This window comes from Globicephala melas, chromosome 19 (assembly GCF_963455315.2).
Source record: "Globicephala melas chromosome 19, mGloMel1.2, whole genome shotgun sequence".
NCBI classification, from domain to species: Eukaryota; Metazoa; Chordata; class Mammalia; order Artiodactyla; family Delphinidae; genus Globicephala; species Globicephala melas.
Genome location: NC_083332.1, coordinates 20660507 through 20688481, shown reverse-complemented (window position 1 = coordinate 20688481; position 27975 = coordinate 20660507). Strand labels below are relative to the sequence as shown.

Here is a 27975-nt window from a genome sequence, read left to right as displayed (position 1 = left end):
GGCCCTGCCCAGGGCACCCTGCTGGTAAAGACATGGCTTAGAAAGGGCCTGCGGCTTCTTCCCCCCCCCGCCCCCGCCTCCCCCCCCCCCCACCGTGAGCATCCTGGACCAGGTCAGCTGCTGGTAAGTATTTGCGCAGTCGTTTTCCTTCTCCTTAGCTCTTGGGGAGCCCTCTGGCAGAGCCTCCAGGAAGGTTAGTGAGCAAGGATAGCAGCCTCGTGAATCTGCAGGAGCTCCTCTCACCCCAACCTTAGGTCAGAGCTAAGAGGTTAGAGACCAGGGATAGCGACAGAGATACTGAAATCCACGGACTGGGGTCTCCCTTGAGGAAGGGAAGCAAGAGAGAGCCAAGCCGAGGTGTGGGAGTCGCCCCTACAGCAAGGTGCCCCTCCAAACCACAAGCCCACCCCACGCTTCCCTTTGGGGACCAGACTGCACCCCCGCAGACGGCTGAGGAGGGAGAAGGCTCCGGGTGAAAGCTGTGAGAGGTGCGGGTTGCGGGGGGATGCGAAGCCAGGGGATGGGCTCCGGAACGCGGCTGTGGACCCGACCTTTGCCTCCTGCCTCTTCGGGATACCCCCCTGCACCTGGTAAAGCGAGGGCCGCGACCCGCGAAGAACAAGTGGAGACGCAGGGGTCAGCGAACAAGGTGCAGGAACCCCACCCCCGCCCGGAAACCTCCGGGGCCTTGAGTCGTGCCGGGCGCTCCCCCACCCCACCCCACCCCCGCCGCCTCTGCCGTCACTCACGGCTGCTGCTCTCTGGCTCGCTCTTGCGCTCTCCGCGCCACTGGCACCTGCTCGCCGGGCGCTCTGCGCTCACTTCTCGTTCGCACACTGCAGACTCCCGGCGCTACCGCCGTCACCCAGCCTCGTCCCCGGCCCAGCACAGCGCTCCGCCCTTCTCCCGGGCCCACGGCGCCCACCCACCCGCCATGGCCTGGGCCTGGGACAAAGAGCGGGGCAGCTTATTGCCCAAACCGGGGTAAGAAGTTGAGGGCGGGGGTCTGCGGAGAGGGCCTCGGAACCCGCGGGGCGCAGGGATAAGCGGCTGTCTCCGGCTCTGGAGGCTGGAAAGAAGCAAGGGAGAGTTTTGGTGGGAGGACCCCCAGCCAAAGCGGGTGCGGGGCGCAGCTGCGCTCCAACCAGAGAGACTGTGGTCCCTCCAAGCGACCGGGGTGGGGGGGGGCGCTCCGGGGCGGGGGCGGTGCCTGCTGTGGAAGGGGAGAGGAGGGGAGGGGAGGGGAGAGGAGGAGAGGGGAGGGAGAGGAGGAGAGGGGAGAGGAGGGGAGAGGAGGGGAAGGGAGGAGAGGGGAGGAGAGGGGAGGGAAAGGGAGGGGTGATGCAGCGGTGGAGGTGGCACAGTGCCCAGCCACTGACAGCCCCCTCCCTTTCTCTTTCCCCTCCCCCACTCCTGCCTCTCTCCGGCTCTGGGTCGGCCACGCCGGACCCTCTCTCCCCGGCGCTGCGCTGGGTCGGACGCCAGGTCTGCGCGCCGCGGCTGAGCGCCCACTTGCCTTACAGAAAGAGCCGAGGAGGGACCGGCGGAGGCGACAGCGGGAGGGCTGGGCGGGAGCCGGAGGAGGTGGCAGTCGGGAGCCAAACCAGAAGGAAACTGAGAGGCAGAAGCTCACGGCTCCGAGGCGCACACTCTCTTGGCCAGGGATGGGTCCCGGGGCGGCCCAGCCCCTGACCGGCCCGCCCGGCAGAGACTGAATTGCGGGTCCCCATCGGTCCAGTGTATAACCAGAGAGAGGGAGGCACGGACCGATCGCCAGTAGCCTCCCGGCGGGACCTCGCGTTCTGCGCACCCGGAGCAGCGCCCCCAGCCGGAGCCGCGCCGGGCAAGCCGGCGAGGGAGCGGGGCTGATTGGCGGCCGCCGGCGGCCGGGGGAGGGAGCGCCGCGCGGGGCCATGGCAGGCTCGGAGGCGTCCTAGCCCGAGCCCGAGCCGGATCCGAGCCCGAGCTGCCGCCACAGCCGCCTCTCCGCGCCCGCGCTCCCATCGCCGCCGCGCCCCCTGCGGGAGATGGAACAGAGGAACCGGCTCGGTGCCCCCGGATACCTGCCGCCGTTGTTGCTGCACGCCCTGCTGCTGTTCGTGGCCGACGGTGAGCGCGGGAACTTTGCTGCCGCTGGGGGCTCGGGGGTCCTTGCCGGGGCCGCCAGAGCCAGCCTGCCCTTGTCGCCGAGGAGGAGGAGAAAGAGAAGGGGAAGGCTTCACAGTCTCCAGCAATCCCGGTGTGCAGCCCGGGCCCGGCGGGGTAGGGGGTGGAGAGAGGCAAAGGGTCGCCGCATCGCTGGCGCCCGCGCCCGGGTCGTTCGGAGCCGGACGGGGCTCCAACTGCGGACAGGCTGCTTGCGGGGTGCCGGGAGCTGGCGCGCCCCAGCCTGGCTCTGATAGTGCGGCCAGGAGCGGGGAAGAAGCGTAAGCCGCCCCTGCTGCCCCTCGCGATCTGGAGGGAAGCAGCCTGCAGCTGTAGCCGGTCTCCCCTGCGGCCCGGCAGCTGCTCGACCGAACTTTGCCAGCGCCTGGGCCACACTAGTAGCTGGGGGGTGGGAAGCACACGGCCAAGCGAGCCGGGGACCGACCGTCTCTCCTGGGGTTGCCCCAGGCCTCCGCCCCACAGCTGGTCACGCCTCTCTCTTCCCCCGCCCCCAGCTACATTTACTGAAGTCCCCAAAGATGTGACAGTACGGGAGGGAGACGACATCGAAATGCCCTGCGCGTTCCGGGCTAGCGGAGCCACCTCGTATTCGCTGGAGATTCAGTGGTGGTACCTCAAGGAGCCGCCCCGGGAGCTGCTGCACGAGCTGGCGCTTAGCGTGCCCGGCGCCCGGAGCAAGGTAACCGGCCGCCCACGCGGCGCCCGTGCTCACCCGGCTCGTGTCGGGCGGCTGGGGTAACCCAGGCGAGGAAGGCAGGGTGCCGCCCTGTGGTGCAACCCATTTCCTACCCTCCCCATGCCCACAGCACCTTCAACAGCAGCGTTTGTTACCCCCAGATCCTGTTAATTCACTTCCTTCGCCGGAAACCTCCCCGAACTCCACGCCTGGCCCCTAAGAAGCCGCACCTCATCCAGTTCGCCTGCTTTTACTGGCTGCGGGCCCAGAGGCTGATGGGTGCTGGGTGTTGAAAGAAGACCCCTTGCTGGGGCCGGGCTTTCCCTGCCCTCTGCCACTTTGAGGTCCCCAGGGCACAGGGCCAAGGAGTTAAGCTCCTCTGGGCTGCGTTCCAGAGGCCGGCAGAGCACGGTGTACAGGTTACCTCCAGCCCCCGCTGGATCAGAGGGACTTCCCCCACTGCCCATCTGCCTCTTAAACCACAGTCTCTAGCACTGGCGCTCTCTCATTCCCTCTCTCTCTCTCTCTCTCTCTCTCTCTCTCTCTCTCTCACACACACACACACACACACACACACACACACACACACACCACCTACCTACCCTCTACCCAGAGTCCCACCCTTAGTTACTGCTCACGTCTCCCACTGGGTCCTGTCCAGATACACCAGCCCCTCCATCCAAGGGGTTTAGAGAAACACAGCAGGGAATGAGGATGCTCCTCCGGAGGGAAATTGGCCTTTCTTCCCACCGGGTGGCAATCCAGCCTCCCCTCTTTGGCAGGCAGGTGTGCTAGGGCAGCCCCTCCTTGGCCGGGCGCCATGCTAGCTGCAAGCCCTGATTCCTTCAGGGTAAAACTCCTGAAAATCCTGATGTCCTTCGTGCCCTCAGCTGTGGCTACCTCCCGAGCGGTTTCGAGTCCCAGCCCGCCTGCGGAGGATCCTCCTGCAGGAGGCTCATCTGAGTTCCCTGAGCCTGAAGGCCGACAGCCTAATATCTCTCTCTCCCTCTTTGCATTTTAGGTAACAAATAAGGACGCAACTAAAATCAGCGTAAGTGTTGAGCCCAGCGCGGCCCGCGGGAGACCCCTTCTGGCCGCTTTGCGCCCCGCAGCTTCCTCCCTTTTAGAAAGGCTCAGCGGACGTGCGGTGTAGGGCCCTACTCGCAGCCTTGCACTGTCGGCTGCTTGGCGTGTCGGGGCGCCGTCTGTCACCGGTAGCGGATAGGGTTCTCTTTCGTGTAAATCAAGGGTCCCAGGCCTGAATCTCCTTCCTCCTCTGTACAGTCACCTGTAAAATTCTCCTTCAGTCTCCTTGCCCTAGCTGCGACCGGTGCTTAGGCTTGTGGCCCCCACTCGTGCCCTGCACACACCCGGCGCTCCGCTGCAGCCCTCTCCTCCGCCTGGGTTGCGGGTCGCGGTGCCGGGGTGTTGTGGGCTGGCTTGGGGAGTTGTGATAGGGGGAGGAGTCTTGCCAGTGTTGGGGAGGAGACGTGCCCAAGCTTTCCCAGCTGGAGCGTGGAAGTATCAGGGCCTGGAGACGACCAGGTCTTATGCTCGGTTCAGAGGTGACGGTTCTCTGGGCGCTCGGTGAGGGCTACAAAGCTGTTGCTCCCTGGCGTCTCCACCAGGCGGCAGGGAGATGAGCTTTGTCCGGAGCTTCATGCTGCCGCGGAGAGGCAAGTTCATAAGTAGCAGGGACGGAGCGGGTCGGCAGCAGCCTCTGCATCACCTGCCTCCTTGGGAGGGCGGAGGGTTAGCTGAGAAGGGCTGGAGCCGGGAGCAGGTTATACCTGTTATGCGCACTCTGAGGGCAAGGCGGCTTTCCTACGGACACCACCCCGGTCCACCGGATTCTAGAATTAAGGAACGTTAGTGCGAGTAGATGTGGAGGACCGGACGTAAGGCCATACCTCACAGTGGATGCGGGGCCGAGCCTGAGGTTTCTCCAAGGTGCCAGAGGGAGGAAGAAGGGGTGGGTTCTGCGGCTCTGAAGGGAAAGCTATGGGAAGACGCGAAGGTAGGTTTGTATGAGCAGTGGGTGCAACCTGAGGCACTCCTTTAAGATATGGGGCAGCTGGAGACTCGATGCAATGGGCAGGGCCACCCAGGGTCCACTCAGAGTTGGGAGCTCCATACCACTGGGGAGCCACGGGGGTGAAGGAAACCTGAATCGTGATGATGGGCAGAGCCGGGTCTGAGAAGTGTTGGGGTGCTGTGGCCTGGGAGCGCCCTGCGGGGCTGGGCACAGCTGCACTACGCTGGCCAGGAGCGCGGATTACGGGCCTGCCCATCCCGGCCTCTGACCCCAGCCCCCCGCTCTCTTGCAGACCGTGCGCGTCCAGGGCAATGACATCTCGCACCGGCTGCGGCTGTCGGCCGTGCGGCGTCAGGACGAGGGCGTCTACGAGTGCCGCGTGTCGGACTACGGCGACGACGACACGCAGGAACACAAGGCCCAGGCGCTGCTGCGCGTGCTCTCACGCTTCGCGCCGCCCAACATGCAGGCCGCCGAAGCCGTGTCCCACATTCAGAGCAGCGGCCCGCGTCGCCACGGTCCCGCCAGCGCCGCCAATGCCAACAACGTCGGCGCCGCGGGCCGGGCCACCTCGGAGCCCGGCCATGGCGACAAAAGCCCGCCTCCCGGGAGCCCTACCGCCGCCCCGGGTCCCGGAGTCCCCGAGGCCGCCGCCAACTCCGCGGCCCACGCAGCCGCCACCACTGTCGCGGCCGCGACCGCTGCTTCCTCAGCGTCGCCGCCACCCCGTGAGGCGGTCCTTCTGCGCCAGAGGCACGGCTCGGGTAAGGGCAGCGCCGAGAGGGCGCGCTCGCGCGGGGGTGGCTCTCGCCGGAGGGGCGGTCCAGCTCGGGTAGTTTGCGGATGCAGAGTCTTTGGTGGTTCATCTGGGTGCGCCCGGGAGCGTTTTCCGCAGCCTCGCTTCTGCGCTCTTCCTGCTGTTTTCCTGCCTTCACTGTTGGCCGCTTGGAGCATTTGGGACGTGTGTTTATGAGTGTGCGCGCTGCCCAGCCAGCGACTTCCCGCTACACACGGGCTGGAGGGAGGGGAGCCCTCCTTGCGTTGGGAGAACTGAACCCTGCGGGCTGCCCTCCGACGGCAGTGGGCCTGCTTTTCTCCTGGAACCCTTAGCGCCTAAAGGGTGGGCACTAGCACCCAGTCTAGAGTGAGAGGAGGTGGTTACAACTCAGGTCTGGTAAGTCTGGCTGGTGCCTGACTGGACTGAACAGACATACTTTGTTCAAGCCAACAAGGGTGGCCTGGCTGTGTAGGCTCTGCTCTCCTTGGCTACCTCCAGGCTGGTCCTAGACACAAGCTCTGCTATAACTCACCACTCCAGTCTGCTTTAGGCCCTCGTGGTGGGGGGTTGGGGGTGAGGATGGAGCCCTGCTATTGTTAGAAGGGCACCCAGAGGTTAAGGCCTGCTCTCCTAGGGAGCTGAGAGGGTTGGGGGAAGGGGAAGGGAGTGATGTTGAGAAGGGAGTCAGAGAACAGAGAGTAAGGACAATGGACTGACTGCAGAGCAGGCAGGTCTGGAGAAGGAGGGGCTGCTTAGCAGTGGTGAGGTTTTATGGAGGGTGGAAGGGCCTACTGCCCAATGTGCCCTTCCTCCCAAGGCATCCCCTACTCCCAACTCAAAGATGGGGCCTCAGAAATGAGCTCAGCCCCAGTACTCACTCTCTGTGTCTGACTTTAGGCTCATCACTCCCTCTCAGTTTTGTTTGATGCACAGTCCCATAGAGAGCATCTCTACTGTCCTTGCATCACTGGGAGGCTGGGCTCTGGGACAGTCGTATATAAACCTACTGGGGGGCAGGGAGCACACTGTCATGCCCTACTCTCATGGTTCTTAAAGTACAGACCACTTGCCACCAGCATCAGCACTTTATAAGGATGCAGGCTCCTGGGATCTCCTGCTGAATCCGAGGAGACAGGCATCCTAGCCTCCCTCCCTGGCTGATTCTTAAGCCTTCAGACCCTGCCAGTTGTCTTCCACATCAGTTCAGTTGTTTCTCACGAAGTTATACTCCCTGTGGGAGCTTCTCCATGTGGCTCAGACTGCTGGCTACATCTGGAGGCCTCGTCCCCCTTAGGGTCCACAAGACCTTCCCCCAGACTGTGGGGGAAGGTGGGTCAGCTGGGAACTTGTGGAGGTCCTCTCCCCAAACTCCCCCACCTGTCTTGGAGCTTTCCCCCATATTAGTTTAAGATAATACCAGTTTCTGTGCAAAACCTCAAAATGCCAGAGGCTTAACACAATTCAAATGTATTATTTCTGGTTTACATCACGGGGGGTGGGGGTGGTGGTGGTGGGAGGAGTGGCTCTGTTCCATGCAGTCATTCAGGGACTCAGGCTGACAGAAATTCTACCATCTTTAAGAGGTGGCTTCCAAGCTCACTCTGGGCATCAACATACAGCCCACAAACAAGGGAAAAGAGAATGGAAGCAGCTCTTCTCAACCCAGTTCCCTGAGCAAGCCAAGCCCTAGGGCTCTAAGGCACACATTGCATGTGATGAATTGACTTCTTTCTTATGCATTTAGAATGGATCTAGTTATCTGTCATTCTTGTAAGATTGAGAAAATGGCCACTCAGATCATTTTGGTAGGGCTTAATTCTCTCAGAGAAAAGCTGATATGGGGAATGACAAAGGAAGTTTTTAAAGGCCAGGCCTGGTAAATGTTAATTCCACCCTCATCCATTGGCCAGAACTCAGTCAGATTGTTCAACAGATGCAAGGCAGGCTAGAAAATGTCCTCAGCTTGGCAACTGTTATCCAGCCTCATCTATTCAGGGTGGAAGAGGAGCCTGAATCATGGGGCACGTAGCCATCTCTGACTAGCACACAGTACGTATACTGGAAAAGCGCTTACTCACTTGCAGGGTGACTGGCTTAGTTGATGAAGAAAACACCCTTCTGCCCCATCCCCTTGGGCACTAGCAAGTAAACATGTGTGTCTTGAGCTGGAATATTCCTCTGGGATATCCCCTAGACCATGAGTAGAGCGGCAAAGCAGAGGATTTGGAAGGCCAGAAGCCCAGATATGCATTGTGCCTCCTTCATTTACTGGCTGTGTGACTTTAGGCAAGTGGCTTACCATCTCTGAAAGTACTTCTTTCAGAAATACTTAGTAATCCCTGACCTCAGAGGGAACTCAGAATGGAAATTGCTGTATAAGGCTCATTGTTATCACCAAGGCCATTATCTGCTCTGGCCAAAGAGGAGAGGTTGAGGGAGATGAAGCTGAGTGGCTGGTGGTTGGCAAGCTGTGGAGGGCCTTGAATGCTGAGTGGAGCAACAGGGATCATTAAAGCCTTTGGTCAAGGAAGCGCTATGTGAAAAGAGATCATTCCTGCTTGAATCTCCCTTGCCCCCTGGCCAGAGCCTGACCCCCTGAGCCTAACCAAGACTGACCTGACTATGCCTGCCATGGCTGGTCAGATGTCCAGTCTCTGGGCTCGACCACAAGGAGGCTCCACGGTAACTCATCGCTATAGCAGGAACCCAACCATGGAAGGTGGCATGGACAGTGCCCTTCTTTCTGGAAGGTCCTCAGGTTAGCCCAGTTCTGATGGCACCTGCCAGCCACAGGACAGCATATTAATGCCCACGTGGATAAGGGCAGCAGCCCAGGCAGGCGACTCCTCTGCCTTCCCTGGAGAAAGCACAGCCAGCTGGGCTCCCACCAGGGCTGACAGGGCAGCGCAACTAGGATAGGGGTCTGGTGGCCCCTAAGGTCTCTGTTGCCCCAAAACCATTGCTAGCTCCTGAACAGGCCAGTAACCATGCAGACATATCTCAGAAAGAACCCCAAATTTCTCTCCATCTCCAGTTTGGAAGGCCAGTAAGGTGGGGCCTTCAGCTGGAAGACCAAAAGGCTTGTAACCTCCACTCTCCAGGTGAGCTCTTGGGAGAATCACTGTGCTGTGGGCCCCTCTGTGTCCCACTCTGGGCATGGAGAAGTGGATTAGAGGACTTCTAATCCACAAACATACCTGAATGGCTTGATGCCAAGGAGGGACCCATACCATCTTAAGTGCCCCATCTCGCCTCACCACTCAAGGCTGCCAAGCCTGTGGGCTGTGGACGGAATGAAGACTGCAGACTATGTTATGAGTCACAGCATTAGTAACCTTTCTATAGGGCTGTGTTGTCGAGCAGCGCTTGGGCCTCCCGAGCCTCCCTGGGATGCAGCAGCCCAGCCAATCACTCAGAGCCACCACCAGCGTGAGTCAGAAAGGGAGCTCGAGGCGGTGACCTCAGTCTTGCTCCCCCCGCCCGCTGTCCCCACTCTCCTCACTCCACTCTCAGTTCTTAGCAGCTTAGAGGGGAGGGGACGAGGAAGGACTATTGCCCCTTGGTTACCAGGCAAGGGTGTTTGCAGAGTATAGCAGTGAGGATGCTGGCGAAGCAGATGGCACACTCAAGCAGAGTCATGGAGGAGACGCAGTGAGAGTATTTTTTAAAGGTGTGAACAAGGTTAGGACAGCTAAGGATGAGAACTGGTCCCCAGGGCTAGTAGCACTGAGAGCCATTGGCCTAAAAGGGCCTGAAAGGGGCAAGGGGAGGGAGCAATTAGCAGAACCCAGAGAGGTTAGCTGGACGGAGAGGCCTCCCTGAAAGAGCTGAGGCCTTGGGAGAGGGACACAGCCGACCCACAGTAGCCCAGCAAGAACCTCACTCTTCTCCTGCCCTCCAGTTCCCTGTCAGGGCCTCCCATTGGCCAAACCTTCCTGGGCATGGAGGGTAAGGGTACCAGGTGATGCAGGCTATACAAGCCAGCTTCCAGGGGCTCAAAGCAGAGTGGAGAAAGCCGACGGGTGGATCTGGAGGGACAAAGGGAATAACCCAGCTCTCAAGGGAGGAAGATGAATTCTGCCCCACCCCAACTCCAAGACAAACCCAGAACTGAGTTTCTAATTAAAGAGGTCACATAAGGCCTGGGTTGAGTGGATACACTAGCTGTTTCAGATTGGCAACCTCAGAGTTGGTCCCAGCCCACCTCCCCAGACAATTGTTAAGCAATTGCTCCTGGGAGGAAGTCAGAAGCCCCAGACAACACTGTGTTGCTGTGTTTTTTAAGCAAGCCTCTTTACTAACGCTAGGAAAGGGATGAGGGTACTTACTCAGAACTTCATACTTTAGCTACCGCACAGCCAGGCCAGAAAAGCCTTCCTATGCTCCATACATGCCCAATGTAGCCAAATACATATTTGCACTAAAAGTTTATGTGCAAAACTCATTCATTTCACATCTCATTTATCAAAAGACATTTTGATATTTGTGCTTAAAAATAACATGGGCTAGATTAACACAGCAGAGCCAGCACAGGAGATTGGGCTCCTTCTTAGCCATGTTCATAAATCTGACTCCTAATTAATCTGAACACTGAAAATATTTCATGAACACTTTGTTGCTGCCTGCCATTTCCAGAAAAAAAAGAAAGAAAACAAAACGGTATCTTCCAGATAAACCCTTCTAGCTGGAAAGTTGCCACAGTGAAGCCAAGTGTGGCCTTAATAGAATACAGTTTGCAGCTGAAATGCCTTGTATGTTGGCAAGAGGTTCCCCTCTGCAGGGACCTGGGGATCAGCTCTGTGGCGTGTGAACCTATAATTAGCCTTGGGGCTCCGGCTTCGAGAACAGCCACCATGGCCCCTACAGAGAACCAGCTGGATGTGGCAAACTGCTGCCTGGTGCCCACACAGAGAACTGGCTCTCAATATCTCAATTAATAATGAGAGAAAGACAACCAAGGCCATAGGTGTGACAGCTTTAGAGAAACTGTTACTGCTGGGAGCCATCAAGAGGAGCATCCTTGGGTGTGGCCATGGCAACCGTAAACCATGACCGAAGGGGACTGTGGATAAGGTGAAGGCACTTACTCTCGACCCATGCCCCTGGTGGATGACAAAGCTGGCGGAAACAATGCCAGTGTGACCAGGGAGAATCTCCTTGCAGTGGGAAGGGTCTCCAGCTAGGCCAGCAAGCCAGGCGGCAGTCACCTGGTCTTCCCATCTCCCTAGGCCCACAAGGACCTGAAAACCATCACCTTAAATAAACAATCCACTCTTCCCTCAAGCTCTGATGTGACACAAGGATCATAATTAAAGAGAAAATAAATCTGGCAAAAATCGTCCCAGAGAAGAGAAAGTGAGGCTGTCTGAGCATCCTGAAAGAGAAAATTAAAGGATTTCATAAAGGAAATGGCTGAGCCTCACAGCTGACAGGAGGCACCCACATCAGTGGCAAACGTGTGTGATTATCAACTACATGGTGTCCCCTCCCTCGTCTGCCAGTCCCATGGTTGCCATGAGCAGGAACCAGTGATTGCAGTCACAGACTCAGCTCAGAGCATCAAGGGCACCCGTGGAACTCCAGGACAAAGCTGTCTGTGTCAGTGGAAGTCCCGAGGGAGGATAGCCCCAATCCAGCTGAGGCAATCAGAGGAGGCCTCCTGTAGGCAGTGTGTGATTTCAGGCTTGAAAGAGGCTCCTGGGGCTTTGTCCTCCTGCTTAGGTCAGTCCTGGGGAAGTTTCTGGAGGCCTCTCTTTTCCTCCCCACTCTGTGCCCCATGGATTGAGAAAGTCACACCAAATGGAAGGGCCTTTGTCCATCACCGAGCAGTCAGTCGGCTCACTGTGCGGCTGTTCTCTCAGCATCAGGGAGACCCCAAATTAAGGACGAAACAGCTGCACTAAGGATTGTAATAATGATAAATAATACTTGCCTTTCACTGAGTACTTAGTGTATGCCACACACACATCTCACTGATGTCCCCCCTTTCTGCAGTTCCCCATGACTCTTTCTGCCCCACTTCATCCAACAGTCCCCTCCCCAGAGCCCAGACCCTTTCTTCAGCCAGGGTGGCAGCCCCCTGGGAAGGGCGGAGAGCCAGGCTTTCTAAGTGTCACCGGGAGCCGAACCCACCAAGAAGCTTCTCATTAAATATGCCAGGCACACATTTTAAAAGCTCTGAATATTAAGGATTCCCCAAGCATCCATGGGAATAAGTGAGGTCAAGAGCTTTTGTAATATGATATTGATTACTTCTGCCCCATGTGGACAGAGGCAAGGGCTCGGCTGTGGGCTAAACCTCTAAGCTTTATGGCAGATGCCAACTTGGTTTTAAGACACCTTTGCGGCACAAGGAAAAAAAAAGTCTCATCTTTTCTATTCCCCCATGCTTTGCTGACGGTTACTAGGCATCTCTTGGAAACTCCAAAGCAGTGAGAAGCTTCATTTTGTCTTATGTAAGGGCTGCAGGAGAGTTTAAGATTACAAGCAAACAGGCCCAGCACCTACAACTGCTGATCCCTACCTCTTCCTTATGAAGGATGACAAACCTCCTCCCCTGGGATGTAGCTTCTGGGGGAAACAGCCTGCTTGGTGGTGGTTTTGGTGTTCTCAGGGAAGGTGTGCTATAAATACAACATGGATTACCCAGTTCGGCCTCCTCTGGGTTAGGGTTTAGCTGCCATTGAACAGAGAGCCGTGCAAGCGGCTGCAAGGGGTGCTGAGCAGCAGCGAGGGTGTGAGGCCGACCGGGACCTCACTCGGGCCCCCTCTCACGCCACCCCCTCCATGAGACAGCCCTTGAGGAGCAGGCCTTGTGAAGCCTTGTCCCTGCATCTGCAATCCTGGGTGAGGCTATTTCTGGAAAGTACTGGTTGTTCCATTCCATCCTTACCACCCCCCAGGCTGAAATATCAAAGCTACTCTGGACTGGCTTCTGGTCTTTGTGGTTCAAGGAGAGTGTTTTGGGGGGCCCCACCATTCACCCACTCAACCACGCCCTCAGGCTCTGCTCCGTCCATCTCAGAAGTGACCACCCTTCCAGAGGGCTACTCATGTGTGAAGGCCAGCTGTGAACAGGGCACCTCCCGAGTGCACCCAGCTGGACACCCAGCACTGTTAAGGGGGGAGACCATGGTCAGTCAGGGCCTAGACAAGATCTCTTAAAGGAGCTGCCCATGATGGTGGAAAAAACAAAACAAACCTGAGAGAGGCTGACAACAGTTCAGGAGAAAGTGTTACCACTTTTCCAACCACTTAATTCTTCCTCTGCATCTCACACATTCAGCTAGCTGTTCAGCTAGCTGGCTAGTAGGCAGGCCAGGGTTTGAATGCCAACCAATCTCCCTATTTCTGGGACTTACAGAGCTCCAGCCACCCAGAAGTCACAGTACATGCCTCATTCTCTCACCCTTCGTAAGTACTGTGCTTCTCATTTTCCACATGAGTCCAGCTGCTTGCATTCGAATCCTTGATCCAACGCTTCCTGCCTCCCACAAGCAAGTTCTCACGCCTGTTATCATCTGGATGGCACCAGTGACCGGTGCCAGAAGGCGAGGGGCGGGATCAGAGGAGATAATCCACAGAAAGAGTGGAGCTCAGCACAGGGCCTGGCACCTAGAAAATGCTCAGTAGATGCTGATCTTATTATCAGCGTTATTCGTGGGAATGGCACTGACTGGCCAGGGTCGTTTCATGAGGCCTAGGGGCTCCGATCTTGAGACTTCGCTCTGAGACGTGTCTCCCTCCATGCACTGTGCATGTCATGGGGCTAAAGGAGAGGAGCTGATGGAGCTTCAGAACAGAAAATGCCCTCAGATTGCCAGTGGCTCAGTGAGATGCTATTTTTGTCCTTTCTCCCTCCGTGCCATTTGGAGGGGGGAGGAAAGGAAATGGGGCTGATGCCACGTCCTCATCCTTGTGTGGTGGCGGCTATTTTGCATGAGTCAGGAGCTCCTTGGTGAGCAAGGACAGGTTCACTATGGTTCCTCGTGTCCCACCTGCACATTGCACCATCACATCTGTGCACCTGGACCCCTAGTGACGGTCAAGCAGCCAAAGAGCCTCCAGGGCCGGCCTAAGTGGAGAGGAGGTGCCCAGTGTCCTCCTCACTGGGACTCTTAGCATACGAGATGGAACCACTTGTGTGGGGAGGCCGGCTGCCCCGCAGGGATGGGCGTGTCAAGTGATGGGGCTCGGGCCACTGTTGCCGGCTCAAGCCTGCACTGTCTTCCACCACGTGCTCTTGCATTTTGTCTTTCATATCCATACCTGCCTGGATCCCTTCGCTGTGGCTCACTGAGCCTGATGACTGCCAGTGAAGGTGCTGCTTGGCACCCAGGGACCAATGGGGAGAGGGTAGGATGAAGAGCGGGCTGCATGCAGAACCAGGAGGCCAGGACCCCTTCAGGCCCCACATGAGGCTCATCAAGAAGGAGGTCTGCCTGCCTTTAACGGATGGATATAGCCAAAGGTCCAGAGCCCCTCCCTCTGCTGCCACACACACCCCCCCCCCTCCCCACCGCTGCCTTCGGCTCTCCTCAGGAAGGTCTTGGTTTTCTTTAAGCCAGGAAAGCCCAGCTGCAAGGTCAGTCCCCTTACAATGACACTTATTACAATTGATTATCACACAAATGCCGCTTAGCCCAGAGAAAAGATCCTTAATAAACCCCCGGGGAGATGGAGCTGACATAGTTCCAGGGCTCATTCTGAGCTGGGGTAGGGGTTCCTAGCTAACTATATCTGGTCTGGCTAGGGCCAAGGGGTGGGGGCTGCCCAGGGCATCAGATAGACCCCACTTCTGCCTCAGGGAGGAGCTGATGGCCCAGCAGTGGTGGCCAGACTGAGCAGCAGGTACTCTGAGAATGAACTCAGGGCTCAGCTGGGACACAAAAGGGGCTCAGAAAAGGTGCAGCCAGGGTGGGTTGGTAGTGGGGGATCACTCCACAGAGGGAGGAAGTCTTCCTGACCCTGCAGCCCAAGGGGTCTCATCCATCCTGAGCACTCAGAAGGGCCCCACTGCTCTCTTAGGCCCCCAACGTTTCCCTCCTGTCCTGGAGTCAGTGCCTGACTGAGCACCCCATCCAGACTGATGCCCTGGGAAGGCAGGCCCAATTCTTTCTCATATCTGTATCCCTACCACCCCACATTCACATTCACTGGGCATGGCACTGGTTTGTTCAATCATTCATTTACTCGTTCATTCAGAAAATGTCCATTGAGCATCTTATGTGCAAGAAATATGCTAGGCACTGAGAACACAATGTGAATAGGACCAACAAGGTCCTGGGAGTCAGAAGAGGGAGAGACAGACATTGATCAAACGGTCACATAGCAAGTAAAAATTTGCATCTGTTGCTGGCACTCTAAATGAGGGACCCATGGGCTATGGGAACTAAGAATAGGGGGATGTGACCCAGTCAGGAAAGGGTCCCTGAGGGAATGACACTTAAGCCATAATCTGGGAGATGATTAAGAGTTGGCTTGAGAAAGAGAGAGAGTAGGGCCTTCCAGGAAGCAGGGACAGCATGTGCAAAGGTCCTGTGGCAAGGCCTGACAAAGAGTTACTATGACTAAGGCAGAGAGAGCAAGAAGGGGTGCAGGGGGAAATTAAAGTCAAGAGTAGTTCAGGGGTTAAACCCCACAGAGATGGAGGCTTTGGCTTTTGGCAATGGATGGGGAGCAAGTGGCTGGCAGGGCATGATGCTTTTTGAAATGACACCCTAGCTGCAGTTGTGGAGAATGGAGAGGTAGCAGCAGAGTGGATGTGGGGAGAGCACTTTAGAGCCAGTGATCCAGCCAAGAGATGGCAGGGCTGGGACTAAACGTTTGGATGGATGAGTGACGGGATGGATGGATGGGTAGCAAAATAAGTATCTGATGAGTGAGTGAAGGGAAGGATGTGTGACTGGATGACTGAGGTTGGGGGTGGGTGGGAGGAAGGATGAATGGACATGTGGATGGGTAGATGGATGGAAGGAATGTGTGGGAAAAGGGTGTAACTGGGTGGATGGATGGGTAAGTGGGGGATAGAAAGAAGGATGAGTGGATATGTGCATGAAACACGGATGGGAAGTTGAGTGCATGCGGCATGCAAGATGGGCCTTGCAGGAGGAGTGGGGCTGGGGCTGCAGACGTGCCTAGGGTTCACATTCCCCACACCTGCACTCTGCACACTCAGTCCACGTCCTCCAGGAAGGGGAGGCCACAAGGAGAAAGGTCCCAGGTGGTGGCATGGCACAGACTGGCTAGGCCCAGAATTTCATGCCAGGTCATGCTTCTGCCTGCTGTCCCAGGCCACAGAAAGGACGGGTAGAGCAAGAGGACACAGCCAGTCCCCAGCCTGCCCCAGATCCCCGAATCCCTCAATCTTCAGAAGATACCTCTGTCACGCGCTGTTGAGGGGCAGGAGCAGGGGACCCCTCCTTCTGCTGGACACTGGGCACTCTGGTGGATGTAGCCTGGCCAAGACTTGATGACTATTGCACATGTAAAAGTTAATATAGATATATTTTTTCAAGCATTTAAAAAATCAAATCTCCAGGTGGGCAGATGAATAACTGTAGTCACGTTAAAGACTAATGTAACAAAAAATACACAAGGCAATAATTCATAATGCATTCTATTCTACAGAGTCATATTTTAATGTGTGACATATCCTGGGCAGCTCCTCTGTGCTAATTTTTTTTTTTTTTTTTTTTTTTTTTTTTTTTTTTGTGGTACGCAGGCCTCTCACTGCTGTGGCCTCTCCCGCTGCGGAGCACAGGCTCTGGACCCGCAGGCTCAGCAGCCATGGCTCACGGGCCCAGCCGCTCTGCGGCACATGGGATCCTCCTGGACCAGGGCACGAACCCGTGTCCCCTGCATAGGCAGGCGGACTCTCAACCACTGTGCCACCAGGGAAGCCCACATGTTATAGAATTTTCAGAGCACTATCCCTGGGTAATTAAAATGTGTTAACCTTTTCAGTTAAATTGTTTCTGAAGAAAAGTCCTCAGTGTGAAACAGAAAGAAATATCCAGGTGTCACCGAGGTGGAATCTAGAGGAAGGAACTGCTGTTGTGTCCTTGCTGTGCTGGCCTCAGGGACCTGCAGCCCTTCTCCCCTAGCCTTGAGCTTCCAGTCTGTCATTCCTGCTTTTTCTTGGCCAGGCCCAGCTCCACTGAGTGGGACAAGGGAGACTGAGGCCTGGACCCACACAAAGAGAAGCCTGCACTGAGCATGCATTAACTGAGTGTTCACTGTTTGCCTGACCTGGGGAATTTGGGGCACACTCTGCCTCAAGGGACATAAAGGCTATGGAGGGGACAAGTGGGATTTAAACAGGGCTGCAATGCTCCAAAGAGGGGAAGGGACCACTCACTTGAAGCCCTGACAGGTCTCCCTTTCCCCATCTGTGTAATGGGCACCCCAGCACTCCAGCATCTACAAGTCCATGAGTTTTAGGTCTGGAAGGGGCCCTGGAGAGTCTCTAATGAGTGGTTCCCAAACTTTGTTCCTTGGAACCCTGGGCCGCCAGCCCTACCTCCAGCTTCAACCAGAGCAGTTCTGCCTCTAATTTTTTTTTTGGGGGGGGGGTTGTGTGGGTTTTTTTCCACACCGCCCGGCATGTGGGATCTTAATTCCTCAACCAGGGATCGAGCCCACACCCCCTGCACTGGAAGCACAGAGTCTTAATCACTGGACCGCCAGGGAAGTTCCCCCTCTAATGGTTTTAAATATTGGGGTTCCACGCAGCATTTAGCTTGAAAAAGGAGTTCCACTGCTTTAAAAGATTTTAAAACAACTGAGTTAGACCAAATATTTATATATATATATACATGCAAATATATAAATATATAAATTATACAAAATATACAAATACATTTTTATATTTTTATGTATATAAATTTTTTTCTCCTAAGGGAAAAATTTGAAGTGGTTTATAAAGCTGCACGTGGCATAATAGAACAAAAATTATTTAATGAAGAAATTGGAATAAAGGGAAAATGGTGAAATTCATTTGAGAAAAGGTAGACAAAGAGATGTGTGTACACAGTCTTGGGCAGTTGAAAGGTCAGATAGCGATGGGCCTCCAGCCCCAGAGTGTATTTGGAGATACAGCTTGTGTTTAAGATGACAAACATGAAGCATCTGGCCGATGCCTGGCGCACATCATGCCTGCTTAGACTGCTGGGGGCGTCTAAGAAAGACTCCCATTCATTCGTTCAACAAATACATTGTGAGCACTGCAGGTGTGGGCAGGGTGCTAGGTGATGATGGGTTTACCCACTGGCAGAGGAGACAGGGGAGACAAGTCCCGGCAGGATTGAAGCTGCTTCCCTGAATTTGCAATTCAAAATGATCATTCACCACAGGACTTGGCAAAAAGAGGACTCTACCCCTGTCTTTAGATTTACAGTCTAAAGACAAGTAAACCGCAGTGGCTGCCCAAACACAGCCCAGCGTAAATGTGACTTGCTCCGGAGCCTATGGGACAAAGGGAGCCTCCAGCAGGGCCAATCCAGCAGGGCCAAGGAGGACGTGGTGTCTGAGGGAGCCCCATGGAGGGGAGGGGCAGGTGGTGAATGAGAGGACAGGGGGTAAGCAGTGTGGAAGGATGCTGGACCTGGAAGGGAGAAGTAAGGGTGCAGGGGGGCTGAGGAGGGGCCCAGTGAGGAATTAGGTCTTCAGCCTAGATGAAGCCTCTAGGGGTTTAGCAGGGCGGGGGTATGATGTGTACTTTGCATTTTAAAAGGGCACTCTGGCCTCTGGCTAGGCAGTTGCCTGGCTAGTTGGGTTAGTGGCTGTGGAGAGCCCAGTCAGGAGTACTGCGCGGCCAACCTGAGCGCTGATGTGGTAAGAGGGAGGGTTAAAGGACCAAGGCAGGGGTGGGCCTGGGGCAATGTGGGTCAGGGCTGAGAAGCCGACAGATTAAGAGCTGTCTTGGAGGTCACCTTGTGGGTGTCTCTGGGCTGAGCTGCAGAGGATGGGTGGGTTCTGGGCAGGAGGGAACAGGAAAGGGCTGTCAGCACCAACAAAGACCTGGGGGGGCAGGAAAGTGAGGGCACGTGTGGTCTCTGTGCAGCAGCCCAGTTTGCCTGGGTCTTGGGGCACCTGAGGCAAGTGTGGAGGCAGGTGAGGCAGACCTTTCCCCGAGGGTAAGGTCAGGAAGGTGTCCTGGACTTGATTCGAAAATACCAGGGAGTAAACTAGAGATAACTCCTCTACTGCCTACCAGCTGTGCAACCTTAGGCAAGTCACTTTACCTCTCTGTCTCACCTGTGGAAGGGCATAGTGGTTCCTACCTCCCAAAGCCTCCTGAGAGGGTTAAAGGAAAGAATTCTCTCAGCACCAAGAACAAAGAACCACAGGCCTATTTGCATCCCGCAGCCTCAAAGTTTAAAGAATATGAATGGGCAGGTGGGAGATCCTCCCCTGAAGACGAGGCTCAGAACTGAGAGAGACCCCCCCACCATCCCTGCCTGGGAAGTACCCTGATACTGTGGTCGGGGCTGCCCTGGCCCTGCAGACACCAGCCGCCTAACCGTAGGGAAAGGCCTGTTAACCATTTTCATTAAGTGGCACCATTAAAGGATCATCTGGGGCAAGACTTCATTTCAAAGGAATTAAGAAGCTGGAAAGGAGCTAGCAACAAAGTTGACCACATTAAAAAGCCATTATAAATGTTAAAATCCAAAAAAAAAAAAATCTCATTCCCATGCTCTCTCCCTTAGAAGCAGCCTGGAGCTGTGGTCTAGCCGAGGCACTGTGGGAAGAAGAGTTCTGGCTCTTCACCCCTGAGAGTTGGTGTGTGTGGTGGTTACGTGTGTGGACAGAAGCCAGATTGTCTGGGTTCATGTCCCAGATCTGCCATTGATTTTAGTGTGGCCTTGGTAGGGCTGCTAGATTTAGCAAATAAAAATATAGGACACCCGGTTAAATTTGAATTTCAGATAAACAGTCAATAGTGTTTTAGTATAAATATGTCCCATGCAATATTTGGGATAAATATATACTTAAATTATCAGTTGTTTATCTGAAATTCAAATTTAACTGGGCATCCTGTACTTTATCTATCAACCCTAGGCTTTGGGCAAGTCAGTTTACCTCTCTGGATCTCAGCTTTCCCATCTGTAAAATAGGGATAAAATAGTAATTCCTGCAGTAAAGAGAATGGGATTTCAAATAACATGCTTGCCACGGTGCCTGGCCCCAGCAGGAGCTAGCCAGGTTTGCTATCATTATCCTGAAAGTGCTTGGCTTGGTCTACTTGAGCCCCGGATGTGGGTGGGGCTGCTTGGTGGGGGCAGAGGAGGGGAGGAGGCCTGGGGCCAGCCCTCTGGCACCTGTGGTTCCACCATGGCTGGAGAGGTAGGACATGTGAGGAAGCCGTTTATGGGGCTGGGGGAGAAGGGGACACGGGCAAGGGCCATATGAACACAGACATTCATTTGTGCCAAGCCCTCTGTGTCTGGGTGCTCAGAAAGGGCTGCCTGGAGGAGGCGCACTTGTTCCAGGCTTAAGGTACAGGTCAGACCCAGACAGAGAAAAAGGAGGACTCAGTGGTTCTGCAGGGTGAGCCTGGAGTGCACTCGAGGTGCTGGCAGGGAACAGTGGATCAGAGCGCATGACTGGTGGCAGAGGAGCAGTGAGGGTGAGGTTGCTGGGGAGGATTACGAAGCAGCCCCAGCAGTGGCACTGACATGGTAGCACTTTCTCCTGAGGGCAGAGAGAACCCATTGAAGATTTGCCCCTTAGGGATAGTTATCCAGGTGCGTCAGAAGGTGGGAAATAGGCACGGGGTGGCGGTTGAGGCAGGAAAACACTTTAAGAGGTCACTGCTGCACTAGGGCCATGGCAGGGGAGAGGGCACAGTGAGGCGTGGCTAAAATAGGCGCGACCCCTGTGTCTGCCCCCTTTCAGCCCGGGAGCACTCAGGCTCCTCCCACTGCCTAGACAAGGAGGCTGCCCGTGGGCATCACTCCCAGTAGGCATGCTGTCACCCACCAGGAGGACAGTTTGTTCTCAAACCCAGGAGCCAGCTGCCTAAGGCTGGGGTAGGACAGGCCAGCAGAGCAGGGTCAACACAGGACTGAGGGACCCACATCTCATCCCTTCTCTTGCATCTCCACATCCCACACTTCCAATTTCCTTTAAAACCCAAGGCCATTTGTTGCTCCTAGTTTTTGCCCTAGTTACCAGCGCACATTAATCTTATGGCAGAAATTAATTCTGTCCAATTCCATTAGTGCTTGATTATTCCTTGCTGACTCCCTTTGAATAAATATCCATGAAGAGGCTTAAATTAAAACATCAACAACGGAAGTAGCCTCTTCCAAGGTGGCATCTTCCCACCCAGCTGCAGCTGGGCCACCTGGCCTAACCAGCACAGCGTGCAGGGGAGGGCAGAGAGCCAGAGTAGGATGGGTGCAGGTGGCCATCAGGAAGCCAGGAATGTCAGGGCAAGGAGGGCTAGCTCCCCATCATCACACAGTGGTGTAGGTTTGAAGTCGGCTTGAAAGCCAGGCCCCCTGGATCCCACACCAGAGTTGGCTCCGAGGTTGCAAACTCAGTCAGCCACAAAGGGCCAAGTGTGGGGGATGGAGGTGAGTGAGGCGGGTTGGGAAGGGAGGCCTGACTGCACAGGGGGCCAGGGAGGTAACTGGAAGCCTCCCTGTGCCCAGCTGAGGGTCAGGAGAGAGCAGTGAGAAGGAGATTCCTGCAGAGAAGACAGCTGCTGGTCGTGTAGCTTGGTGACTAAGCAGGCCCAGAGCTGCTGTGTCTTGGGCCTTTCCAGTAGACATTCGGATCTGTGCTTTTAGGTAGAAGTCTCCCACATTTTACATGTTGGATTATAATTTACAGTTTTTAGAGCTCTGTGTGCACCAAGTCAGACCCTTCTGCAGTCCGGATTGAATCGTCAAGTGGCGACTTGGTGCCTTTCTGTTGCCCCTGGGCTCTGTGACCTTACGCATCTCCCCTGCAGATAATGGCATGGTGCTAACCGTAGCCAAGATGACTCCTAAGAGCTCTCTCTGTTCTACTCCACAAGCCCCTGCAAAGCACAGAGAGACTCCTTGTACCCTGGCCCCAGGAAGCTCCAAGGGGAGCCTTCCTCTTTGGCTGGGCTTGGCCACCACCACACTCACAGCGTGGGTCCAGGATGGAGCTGGGTCAGGGCTGAGGGTGCAGGGCCAGTGATGGGAACAAGGTGTAAGAGCTGGTCTCTACCCAGCTGCCCCAGGCAGACAAACCGTGGTTTCCATGATAAGCGGATATCCAAGTCCAGCCCATCCAACAGCCCAAGCTCAGACTGTTGCCACTTGGGAGGTGTCCATCTTCTCTCATTCTCAGATGGCAGCAAAGGGGGAAAGGAATAGAATCCAACATCCACGCTGAAAGAACCTCATCCAGGGCACTCCATCCACTTGGTTTTCTAACTTTTTTAGCCAAAAAGCACTTATTCAAAAGACATGTCATGACAGCACAAAATGCTGAATGGACATAAGTGGGCTTGCTCTTCTTGACACAGAGGAGGGGTCTGTCCTCCAGACCCTCATCATAGTCCTGATGTTAGGATATCCATGCTTACCGGTGGAGTGGCTTTGTCCTCTGAGACTGGACTAGTTCTCTTCTGGCTACCTGTACTCAACATGGGAATATTCTAGTGCAGCGCTGGAGGGGGCAAGGGCAAACCCACAGAGTGAACCTCCAAATTTGCTTAGGTTGTAAGAGCAGAATCAGCCCGTTAGCCATTCCTGCATGTGGAACCAGACCTCAGATGTATCTTAGTTTTACTTACTCTTCTCAAACCTGAAATAAATTTTTAGTTTTTAAGCTATAGCCAAAACAAACAAAACAAAAAAATACAGCCTTTGGGCAACACCAGACTCTGAGGGGCACTGTTTGCAAACTCCTGACCCAGATTGGCCCCTTGGCTGCAGCTCCCAGGCCTGCAGTGGGGAAGCGGAGAGGCTGCAGCTCTCTCTATCCACAGCCTGCATGACAGGTGCTGCAGACCACAGCCGGGACAGAAGTTACCCTTGAGACCAAGAGAACCATCCGTGATCCTAGAAGCGTGGGCTGGGCAGGTGGAGGGAGGGCAGTGTCTGTCCTGGCTAGCCATCCTCACTGGTCAGCTGGGGAGCAGCCCACCACGATTCTGATGCCTGCAGAGTGCAAGTGGTCCCCTCCGTGCCTTCAGGCCTGTAGGAGTCCAGCTACCACCTCTGCATCCCCCCAGGAACCAGACTCACAGGCTTGGCCTCCAGACAATGTGGGCAAAGTGCGGATCCCAGAGGGTGTCTGGAGCCAAGCCTCCTCCTTCACTTTCATCACTAGGTGATAAACAGCCCCAGAGGTTCCCTGTTGTTTTCTAACATGGTCTTTGGAGTTTTGCCATTGCTGGGTAAATAGAGAAGCAGGATTTTCCAGTGGAAGCTGCTTGGACTGGCGCCTTTGCTGTGCCCATGGGTCTGGGTGAGCCCACATTTTTGGGAGATCCTTTTAAATGGCTCTGGCGTGAGTCTTATCCCACTCACCATCCACATGATAAAAGTTTATATTCGCAGAGCAGCTTTGATTTCTTTAAGAATGATTAACAACATGGTGATATTTGTTTCATATAAAGAGTGAATCAGCTACTACTCCATCAGATGCTTCCCTCACCTCTCAAGCAGACTGATTTTCCAGCTTAACCGTGACATAAGCAAGCTTCTGTGTGTTGTAGAGCTGTCCCCGGTACGCCTTAGGAAATGGGGAAATAGATAGATTGTTAGCAACCAGTCATCACAGCAGCCTCCACGTCCTCGGGAACACCAGGAACACAGACCTCTCCGTGCCGCATGATAAAAGAGGCCAAGATAGGAGGTCCTGCCTCAGCTGAGGCGCCAAAGGCACCCTCCTGGCCCCTGCCCTGGAAGGTCGAGGTGAGCCCTGACAGCAGTGGGCAGTCCTAGCTTGCTCCAGGAAACAGTGAGAACAGGGACTAGGGCAGCAGACGCTGAGGGGTCGGGGGGGAACAGCCAGGTACTAGACAATTGTCAGTGGCCCTCCAAGTGGATAGTATGTGGGGAGGGGGACAGTGGGCTGCCAGACTCCTGCATTCTAACCCATTCTGATGTGGAGACCCCTCTTCCTCCAGGAGCAGCCTGGAAGCCAGTCTTCCTTGGTCTGCCCTGGCTCATTTGGGTATCCGATGGGTGATGTAGCAAGAGGTTCCAAAACCTGAGTCCTCCTTTGCCCTGAGGTCCAGGCATGTCGGTCCGTCTTGAAAACAAATGCTTGGGGAGATAGTTTCCCCTGCTTATTCTATCTTGGAAAATGTTTCTCTTAAAAGGAGGACAGGGCTTCCCTGGTGGCGCAGTGGTTGAGAGTCTGCCTGCCGATGCAGGGGACGCGGGTTCGTGCCCCGGTCCGGGAAGATCCCACATGCCGCGGAGCGGCTGGGCCCGTGAGCCATGGCTGCTGAGCCTGCGCGTCCGGAGCCTGTGCTCCACAACAGGAGAAGCCACAACAGTGAGAGGCCCGCGTACCACAAAAAAAAAAAAAAAGGAGGACAACCCTCAAAACCGGTTCTTCTCCAACACTTTTCAGAAAAGGAACTGTGTTGCCCGTTTCATTGACATTTTATTCACTTCCAGACTGTTTGAGGCCCTTTTGTTTACATGATTGTATCTATCAATGAGCTTTTGTTGTGTAACACGAGACCTAAAACTTGGTGGCTTTGGTGTGACACCACAGTCATCTGTTTAGGTCATGATTCTGCGGGTCAGCTGGATGTTTCTCCTGCAGGTGTCTGTCAGGCTCATTCATGAATCTGTGGTCATCTGCCCTTTCATTTGGGGGCTGGTTGGTCTAGAGGGACCTCTGCTAGGATATCTCCTAGCTCTTACCCTGCAGCAAGCCAGCCCAGTCTTCTTCACATGGCAGTGGGTGCCAAGAGCCACAGAGAAAGGGCAAGCCTCAGTGCACTTTTCAAGCCTTTGCTTGTTTCACATTTGATACTATTCATTGGCCAAAGCAAGTCCTGTGTCCAGCCCCAGCGTGAGTGTGCAAGGGCACTATCATAGAGTGTGGACACTGGGGGCAAGTAGATGAGGGAGGATGGGGCATTTGTAGCCATTTTTGAAGTCTGCCACTACGATCTTGCTAATCTGGACCCCAGCCTGGTGAGACATGCCCTGCACATACTCGTTTCCTGGAGCCATGCATATGCACATCCCCATTTTATGGAGTGTGCCACAGGACCCAGAGAGGTGAAGGGTGTTGCCCAGGTCACACAGCAACCTGGCCTGGAAGCTGTCCTGGTGCCAGCCCACTGCCCCATACCACCTCCCTTAGTCCCCTGTATGGTGATGCTGGGTCAGAGAGAGGATGAAGTACCACCCAGGAGCCAAACCTAGCTACCCCCACCCCCAGACATCCACCAGCAGAGACACTGAAGACCCTGGTGTCCACCCTCCCCAGATATTGGCCTCTGGGAGCCACCAGTCCCATCCTCCAAGCCCCAGCTGCTCCCCCCTTGGCCCAGCACAGTGGCAGACTGGTTGTTTCAATCCAGGGTCTTTTAAAAGTCTCGTGCAATTTTTAAAAATTTTAAATGTGAGTAGGTGAGACTGTAATAGTGGAAAAGACAAGTCAACAGTATTTGGAGGCAAATTAAAATTTCTCCTCCCTTTTCCTGTGCCCATCGTTCTGCAGTGTTCACCTTGCCTGGCTCGCAGCCCATTTGCCATGCCTCCTGCCCCTGAGTGCCTGGAGGATCTGGAGTTCTATTGCACACATACATCTGCTTTTAAATGCCTCACGTGCTTGTTTCTGTCTCGCCTGCATGGGCCTGAGTGTCAGGGTTTGCAGGAGCAAAAAGATCGGCACCAGGAGATGTGGAAGCCAGTGGGCCCGGTCTGGCCACATGAGCCCTGTGTGCCCAGGAGCCAGTGCTCTGCTGGCTACATCCCTGTTTCCATGCATCTGAGCCTCGGTGAATCCACCCAGGCATCTGGCCATCCATCAACTAGTCCGTCACTGCATCCACCCTCGTCCTTCCCAGAGACACGTGGCAATGAAGAACAGCAAAAGAAGACCCAAGTCTTTGGAGTGACCACAGCATGGTCCTCCCCAGTGACAGATGGCAACAGGCAGGATGTCAACTCGGGCCAAGCTGCACGGAGGGCCAGGAGTGACGACTGTGTGAAAAATTAATACCCCAAGGGAAGGTTAGCACGTTTGGATTCTCCAGTCCTTGTGCTTCTCTGTGGGGGCTCCGAACTATGTGCAGAAATGATTGACCTTGGATAAGACAGGCACGGTGGATGGTCTATGCCCTCTTTTATTTCAGATCTTCAAACACAACCCTTGTTTTTTGAAAATGAACAGATGGAATCCTGGCATCTCAAGCCAGAATGGTCCTGGATCATTTGTCCAACCCCCTCCTTGTACAGAGGGGAGACTGGGGGCCAGGACACAAGAATGATTTGGGATTGAGGGAAACACCTTGGATCGAAAAGACAAATGGCTCTTCCACCTGGAAAGGGGAGGAAGTTGTGGGTTCAGACCCAGCCTTGTCAGGGAAGCCACAAATCTGGCCAGCCTGGCAGCAGCTCCTGCAGGTGGCTAAGTGGAAGTGGCCACAACCTCTGTACCATCTGCTTGGCACAGGCAAGGGCCTCCTGTGTCTCTCCTCCCAGGTACGGAGCTCCAGCCCAGCTGGCTAGGTGGGGTGAAGGGAGGACAGGCCTCCATATGTTGCAGGTGAGCAGGGTGGGGCTGGAAACTGCTTCCATGGATGCAGCCCGATTCTATGCAAGTTAGTAGTGATGTCCCCAGGGTTTGGGCAGTACCTGTGGCGTGCACGGTTCTTCTACACTGGCTCCTCTCGGTAACCCTGGAGGGAGCATCCCACTCCCAGGTGAGAAGCCTGGAGTTCATGGGTAGGCTTTCGCCCAGTTACACAGGAGGCCTTGCAACCAGATGAAGACCTTATGACAGACAGATGGGGAGCTGAGCAGGCAGCCCAGGTGAGGAGGAGGAAGGCACGGTGTTACCATCCCAGGAGTGGGCCAGAGGCTTGGGTTGGAGGCCACACTGAAGGAGCAGATGGGAGTGACCTCCCAACAGGACAGTGCTTGGGTCACTCCTGGGGGGCCCTGGCCCACCCACCTCCACCAGCCAGTGATTGCTGAGCACCCCACTGTGACCCCAAGGGCTGGACTGACAGTTTGTGGAAAGGACTCATGCACAGACATCAGGATGCCTCAAGCGGGATGTTTGTGAATGCAAAACTGTGCAGTTCAGGCAGGAGTTGGAGGGGCTGGAGTTGTGTGCAAGCACGGAGTCTCTCTGGAGGAGTGGGGAGCTGGGCCTTAAACACTGAGGCCACTTTGCAGCGTAGTCTTGCGGGTGGGGGTGGAGAGGGAGCATATTGTCTTCCTATTCAACTAAAATAACGTTTGGATTTTGGATCTACTATCTAGCGCACGCCCTTCAGGCAGGGGCACCCCTGTGTCTGACCACGGTCAGCTCCTGTGCGGTCGGTAAATAGGAAGCGAGCGCAGAGCAGCTGCGTGCCAGCTGAGTACCAGCTGGGTGCTGACATCAAGAGCCCAGCCGGGGGAGGGCTCATCCTCTCCCATCTGTGCATAGGCCACTGGGTTCTGGTGAATCAGGTGTTAACCCTGTCCCTCTCTCGTCCCCTGCAGGCACCGGCCCTAACTACGCCGCAGACCCACTCCTGTCCCTGCTCCTGTTAGCTGTACATAAGTTCCTCCGCCTGCTGGTGGGCCCCTGACAGACTCGCCGTCCTGCGCTCCTGAGTGGGCCCGCGTGGCTGCCCAGTCCCTGGGTGAGGACTGCGTCGCCAGACAGACGCAGACAGACTCAGAGAAGCATGACCAAGTCCACGTGGAAAATAAATAAATCATATTTTTGGGGAAGTTACACAAATGTAGACCACCTAAAATAATGCATCTAGTTTCCAAATAAGATGGAGTTTGGACCATGCAGTATGCATGGGATCAATGATTTCTCTATTTTAATGTATTTTTCTTTTCTAAACTTTTCCTCCAAGTCTTCATTTTGCACGAACTGTTGAGCAGTTATCTTTAGGATACTATGTAAAAATGTTGGGTTAAAGCCTTTCTGACAAAGCAAAATATTTTTAGTAGATTATTGTGTTTAGGAAATTTTTAATTTACTTTTTCCTTTGGGGGCTTTTCTCTTTTTTTATTAAAGTAAATTATTTCTTTTGAGACATTTTGATTAAAAAAGATACATCTTATCATAATTAAAATTCACTGTCAATAATATTTATTTTTAAATAAAGATTGGAAACAAGGTCAGACA

The 27975-nt window shown here is 54.9% G+C and overlaps 1 protein-coding gene and 1 long non-coding RNA gene across 5 annotated transcripts in view; one reads left to right on the top strand and one right to left on the bottom strand.

Annotated features, from left to right (window-relative positions):
* The window catches only part of LOC132593904 (uncharacterized), a 277139-nt gene extending 276005 nt beyond the window's left edge, over nt 1-1134 (bottom strand). Inside the window, exon 1 of the long non-coding RNA XR_009559942.1 lies at nt 750-1134. This is a non-coding gene — a long non-coding RNA (uncharacterized lncRNA). The remainder of the gene's footprint in view (nt 1-749) is intronic.
* On the top strand, nt 307-27975 carry VSTM2B (V-set and transmembrane domain containing 2B). Of its 4 annotated transcripts, none has more exons than XM_060288628.2 (6): nt 307-649; nt 1486-2109; nt 2661-2845; nt 3864-3893; nt 5170-5641; nt 27333-27975. In XM_060288628.2, the coding sequence occupies exons 2-6, from the start codon at nt 2028-2030 to the stop codon at nt 27419-27421; spliced, it is 858 nt and encodes a 285-aa protein (XP_060144611.1). In that variant the 5' UTR covers nt 307-649; nt 1486-2027; the 3' UTR covers nt 27422-27975. The 4 variants fall into 4 exon arrangements, with proteins under 4 accessions (XP_060144611.1, XP_030730703.1, XP_060144612.1 ...); XM_030874843.2 differs by lacking the exon at nt 307-649 and adding an exon at nt 759-984; XM_060288629.1 differs by lacking the exon at nt 307-649 and having other exon boundaries at nt 2109-2239.